The 6,388-nt window shown below is 53.5% G+C and overlaps 1 protein-coding gene across 1 annotated transcript; it reads right to left on the bottom strand.

The window, feature by feature from the left end:
* Nucleotides 1-274: 274 nt before the first annotated feature.
* LOC133350857 (dermatan-sulfate epimerase-like protein) lies at nt 275-5,507 on the bottom strand. The gene has a single exon (XM_061565656.1). The coding sequence runs from the start codon at nt 4,524-4,526 to the stop codon at nt 534-536; it is 3,993 nt and encodes a 1,330-aa protein (XP_061421640.1). The 5' UTR covers nt 4,527-5,507; the 3' UTR covers nt 275-533.
* Nucleotides 5,508-6,388: the final 881 nt, after the last annotated feature.

Here is a 6,388-nt window from a genome sequence, read left to right as displayed (position 1 = left end):
TTTCATTTTGATTGAGTCATCGTGTATCACGTCTGCAATGATTAAGCTGTAATATTTCAGGAGGAAAACATCTTGCGGGTGTGTGTTTTTTGGTGCTGGTGGTGGGGAGGGAATGGACCGAGTGAGGTGGTGTGATTTGAGTGAAGTATCCGTGACTCATTTCAGCTTAGTAATTTCTGAGCCACTCAATGACATATCTCAAACTCTGTTAGTGGCATTCCCTTTCAAGCATACTTAGAGCTCAAAAAATAATTATGGTAATTATACAAATGAAAAAACCACACACACAAAACTCTGATGTATATATTTTTTTATTACTTCTATAATGTATTTAAAGCAGTCGAAGGGGAATCATACATTTTAATTGTATCTAGACGGCCATGAGAAATCTGGTTTGAACACATGTTGAATATCAGCTATGTTCTTGTGAAGAATAAACAAAATATTATAAAATTATATCGTAACATTTTTTTTAAATATATAATTTTAATTTATTGATTTTTTTGTTTTTACAATTTTACAATTAAAGTTTCTTAATTTTCAAACTTTCCATACCCAAGGATTTTCATGAGGGGCCAGCAAATCGACTCGATCTCCCGTACGGCCGCAGGAGACAATTTAACTCTCCAAGCATCCCGAACGCCGAGAAAATCCAACTCTCGGTGTCCTGGACTCACAGCCCCGGTTCGTGTCGTAAACAGGATTTGGTTGAGCGCCGGCGGCGAAAGGGGCAGGCCCAGGAAGCTGTACACCCTGCCGGCCACCTCCCGTGGGTACCGAACAACATCCTCGACCCTGATTAACTGCTGCTTATCTCCCGTAAGCTGCTTGCTGCTGCGCAAAGCGGCCGCGGCGTTGTCGCGCCAGGCGCTCGCCAGCAGGGCAGCCGCTGGCACAGAAGTGTTCCACGGCAGTTCCCGCCGAGTCGAGAGAGGGCGCGCACCGCCGTCGCAACCCTCGCTGGCGTTGATCGGAGGCTGCGGGTCCAAATGTCGGGCTATTTTCAAACACACCCCCTCCGGGAACGCGGGCTTGCCGGGAAGCTCGAAGCAGCTGTGCATCATGGAATACACCCAAGTTCGCGGGTCACATACCACGTACAGTGTCTTCATCGCGGGGCCAATTACATCTTTCAGCGAGGGCAGCTTGTTGTTCCAGTTGCCGTCGTTGAGCCCGAGACAGAGCCGCGAGTTTGGGAACGCGTCGAGATGATTGCGCACGCGCTGAATGTTTCCCAGCTCGTCGCTCCGCGCACACTTTCTCTGCCCGTAGCTGCCCTTCTTTTTGAAAACGTGTCTCGTCGAATTCGCCCTCGGGATTCCTTTCGCCAAGGGGTCAGTGCTCAGCCTCGTCGCCTGGATTGCGTTCTGAACGTGCGTTCTCGTGTGCCTGACGAGCGATCGAAACCACTGCCAGGTCTCTGGGAGCTCATCGCTGTGATCACTGAACAGGGGCCCTTTACAGGTGTCGCCGGAGGGAGCACCAGGCACTGCAACAGATGGTGGGCGAAAGTAAAGACTGGGAACGGGGATGTACACAAAGTCAGAATTTCCCACGAAGAGCTGACTCACAACCTCGGCTCCTGAGGCTGGGAGAGATGCTATCACAACGGTTGGCAATTCCTGAGAAGCATCGAGTGAAATTAAAGGCAGTTCATCAATCACTTCGGATGCCACTACAGATGTTAAGTTGGCCCAATCGTTTCCACACAACTCTTGGAAACAGACATTCTGCACAACTAATATTTCAAGGAGCCAAATAATGATCAAAATGAGAAAAACTGACCTGGCGATCTTTTGCAAACCTACACTGGACTTTCGGTGAATAGCCACCAAAACTACACCTGTCACTGATGATATCCCCATAAATATAATGGAAATCCTTAAAACAAACACCGTCTCATGCTTGTGTTTGGGTTTTATCACTGTACCCTGGCCAAAGTAAGTAACTTTGCTTCTATCCTCAACCACAGCAAACCCGCCAAAACCAAGAAACCCATGTCTAGCTACAGGGTCGTCATGCTTAGTAGCAATGGATATAACTTTCTCCACATTGTCTAAGCAAACAGACAGCCTGACACCATATTTACTACTCTCTATGAACTTTAAGTTGTTAATGTTTACAAATGGACCATGAAACATGTAGGCAATCCTAGTCACTTGACTTTGCATGGGAAATGTCACGTTAACATACTGCGTCCAACGCTTTTTCATCTCTGCCATGAGCTCGGCTTCTTGGATCTTCGCCTTTGGGCTATTGCCCTGATCGTCAACCCAGAACATTTTGTAATGGGCATCCCAATCGTCCATCAAGGCGCCGCGGTACCCGTTTTCTGTGGAAAGAGGGACGTATCGAACGTCGTAATCCAGGTTGTGAAAAAAGGCACTAACGAGATTGACTGGTGATCTCTCCTCCCTCTCGATGTGATCCAGCACCAACAGCGTCTGCGTGTTGAGCAGGACCAGAGCGCGGTAAACGCTTCTCAGCATCATCCCTCCGGCGTAAGCTTCAACGGCCTCACCGCTGGTGAACACCATGTCCCCGTGCTGAGAGGCGGTGATCAGCTTGCCTGCTCCCAGGCCCCCCGTGCCCGCGTCAGTCTCGGCCCACTCCATGAACTGCCCACACTCGCCCAACTGCCCTTCCCACGGCCGGTGGCATTTACTGCTGGGCGACGGGGCGAAGACCAGCGCGTTGTTGAGGTAAGTGTATTTATGGCCATAGAGGGCCTCTGATACGAAGGCACGCCCGTTCGGGGCAAACGTGAACGAGTTTTGGTCGGGGTGCTCGTGCGCTGGGTTGAAGGCGCCCAGCCCGTTGCTCAGCCAGCGGTAAGGGCTGCAGCGAGCCAAGCGCCGTGCCGCCGTGCCTCCCACCGGCCCGGACTTGAACGACACAAAGGTGCTCTTGTCGTCCAGCGCGAGCCCCCCTCCGTGCGTCACCACGCCCCAGTCGGTGAACAGGTGCAGCCTCGGCCTCACGTGACCTTCGGGGGGCCTGGGCACCAGGCGCGGCTCGTACCACACGAACTCGGTGTGCAGGGTGGCCCACCTCCACGCGCTCGAGTGCTCCATTGGCCCGTCCCTCGGCCTGTGCCTGCGGATCTGCTGCGCGAGCCAGTTGCCGCTGCCGTTGCGCAGCACGTACGTGTCCAGGAACACCAGCTGGCTCTCGGGCCCGTAAAACCAGTTGTAGTTGGAGTCGGCGATGCCCACGGTGCGCCTGAAGCCGGGCAGCACAGTGGCCAGGTAGAACCAGTAGTGCTCCCGCAGCCACCCGCTGCGCGTGTGGTCTATGCCCAGGTGCCTGAGCGCCAGGAACACGTACTGCGTGAGCGCTCTGCTCGCGTAGCTGCCGTACGCGACGCCCTCTTGCAGCGACCCGTCCACCACGTGCTCCAGCAGCAGCATGGCCCTCTGCAGCTGGCCCGTGGCCGCGCGCTTCCAGCGAGAGGCGCGCGCGCGGTGCGTTCGATGCGGCTCGAGCACGAGGGCCCCCGTCAGCACGGCGAGCATCCCCGTCACGGCCCGGCCGTCCGTCGGCTGCGCGCTCCAAGGCTTGGCCCGCCAGTGCGAGAACACGTCGTCCGTGGCGTCGGCCAGCGCGTCCAGGTGATCGCGCCGCTTGGACGCGTTCAGCTGCGCGTACAGGAGGTCCACCGCCGTGGCGAAGCCGAGCAACGTGTGCGCCCCCGACGGGTGCTCCTCGTGAACGACACCCGCAGAGAACGACGACGACGACGACGATGATGAGGATGATGAGGATGAAGACACTGAAAGCGCCAACCGCGGCGTCATCCCAATCACCTGCTGCTGTTGCTGATGACGGCGACGTCGACGGCTCTGCTCGGCCAGCCTCTCCGTGAAGTCGAGAGCCAGGGCGAGCGCCGCTCGATCCGCGGGAGCGAGCACGCAGTGCATGGCCAGAGCTCCCACGTTGCTGCCGTAGATCTCAGCCCATCGGGGGCCGGGTTCCCCGCTCCTGCCGCGACGCGCGGTGGCGGCGGCGGCTCCAGCTGCGCCGCTGTTCGCGGTGCTGGTGGCGCTGTCCGTGGTACCAGACCGGAAGCTGCCCGTGGCGTGCGACCAGCTGGCGGTGTCCGAGCCGTCGGCGGCTGGACGAGGCGGCAGGTAGACGTCCGGTCTGGCGAGCATCGCGTGCGCGGCCCTGCGCAGCGCACGGGCGAGATGCGCGTGCGTGGAGTTGGCCCTCGATCGCAGAGCGCGCACGTCTGCAGCTCCGAAGAGCAGCCGAGGATGCGGCTGCTGCTGCTGATGATGATGATGCTGCGGCTGCCGCTGCTGTGCCGAGGGGTCCCCGCCGGCTCCTTCGGCCCCAGCCCCGGCCACCCCAGCCCCGGGCCGGGCCCCGCCCCGCTCGGAGCGGCGCTCAAAATCAAAAACTCCGACTCCTCCATAGTGGCTGCTGCTGCTGCTGCTACTTGTGCACCCGGTGAGCACGAGCAATGCGCAGAGTGCGCATTCCCAGATCAAGGCTGCGTGTGTCGGGGCTTTCCATATCGCCATTTATTCATTCAGTCTTGCCACTTTTTTTTTGGTTTGTATTCAGATGAGTCGGTGAAGGTTGTGGATGAGCCGGTGAAGGTTGATGGGTATGTTGTGTGTGATATATAAATATGTGTTGTTGCTACTGATGCTGCTGTTAATGAGTACGCTATCCGGTTTGTGGTTTCTGTTGTTGTTAAAACCAGTCCCGACTCTCTTGGTCTGGTTTCTACCCCCCCCCCCCCCCAACCTCTAACGCAGAAAAAAGGGCCAACTCTGCGCTCTCAATCAGCTCCTTTTCTCATGTCTTGCTTTTTATTCTTTACATTTAATTATTTTATTTTACAACGCATGGGTGGTAAAACTGCTGCACTTTGCAAAACGCTTCTCGCACTCTTCCAGCGCTGCTGTGGCCCCGTACGTTACGTAAATGGGTCTCGGGTTCTTGTTGTTGTTGTTGTTGTTGCTGCTGTCGCCGCTGATGTTGCTGCTGCTGCTGCCGCTGCCGTCGTTGTTGTTGTTGAGTAACGTTCATAAGGCATTCGAAACGCAGAGAAGGCACTTACTGAATGGACCGCGCGCGCACACACGCGCGCGCGGTGCAGTCTGTGCTGACGTTAACTTGCACAGAGCTACTCGCCCTACCCGACGTGGTGGCAGTAACAGCCCGCTCGGAAGAAAAAAAAATGAGCTCAGAGCGAACACAAAAAAAAGACAAAAAAGCAACGTGCGTCCAAACGCGCTCAGGCTAACAGGAGGAGGAGAGAGTGTGTGTATATATATCTTACAGTATATAAATAAATTATTATTACGCATGTGATACGCAACCCCAATGATTAAGGATTAGGCCTTTGCCGAGGTAACTTGAGTGTAAGCCAGATTGGTTACCGTATTACTGTTGTTGTAGACCAAACCGCGCGAGGCGAACCACACGAGATGATTAACTTTACAACTCGCTCGCCAGTGTGAGCCTGCTGGTGAGCGAGCCTCTGTGACGTTGAAGTCATTTCGCCTTCGTGAATGAACGGTCACGTTCATCTCGCTGAGAAATCTATTAATGCCGATTCGTTTTTTTTTCATGTGGCCTGCAGCGGTAGCATAGCGTGTGTATTCCAGTCTATTAATATATACACTATGTATAAACTGTGCAGATGCCTGCAATGACATTGACGTAAAAAATGAACATTTTAATTGTTGCCCTATTATTTTTTTTACTATATAACGTGTAAAACTGCATGTAAAATTATATTGATGACCGTGCTATATTTACTCGTATTTTTTTTTCAATAAATACAAATTAGGACATCGATTTTTATCGTCAGCCATCAGTCTCAGCAGGTAAATGAATACGGTACAGCCCATTAGCAAGGAACGCCAAGATAATTGTTCACGCTGGAGTGTTGTATGCACCCACATATTTCAATCAAGCGCAGCACAGTTGCGTGGTAAGCACCGGTATTCGTGACTACACGTGTACCACTACACGTGTTACAGGCACGTGCCATGATTGCACCGGTTCAGACATGATAAATGCGCACGTCTGAATGTGCGTGCTCATAGAAAAGCAAAACACTGTATTGAAAAGGTTTGTTTAAGAAACCTTGGCAACTTTGTGAGTCGCTCTTTGTGTTTAAGTTGCGGGACATTATGTGCTGTGACACTGCGCGCGTTCACATGGACACTTACATGCTGGGTGTAATTGGCTTCTTTCCAGAATCAAGTCACATCGCGCAAAAAAATTCTCATCGCCAGCATTCACCGCGGTACAGAGCGCCCTCTGGTGGTCAATACGAGTGAATTTATTTTTATATGATGATGGCCTTCGCTGCCTTGAAATCACCCCCCCCCCCTCCTCTTTCCTATGCTACATTACACCTGCTTCG

Source organism: Lethenteron reissneri, chromosome 35, assembly GCF_015708825.2.
Source record: "Lethenteron reissneri isolate LAM-NWPU_2019-01 chromosome 35, ASM1570882v1, whole genome shotgun sequence".
Lineage (NCBI taxonomy): Eukaryota > Metazoa > Chordata > Hyperoartia > Petromyzontiformes > Petromyzontidae > Lethenteron > Lethenteron reissneri.
This window is presented reverse-complemented; position numbering and strand designations above follow the sequence as displayed.

Excerpts from the sequence above, each read along its gene's own strand:
- LOC133350857 (XM_061565656.1), bottom strand. The coding sequence starts at position 4,526 with ATGGCGATATGGAAAGCCCCGACACACGCAGCCTTGATCTGGGAATGC.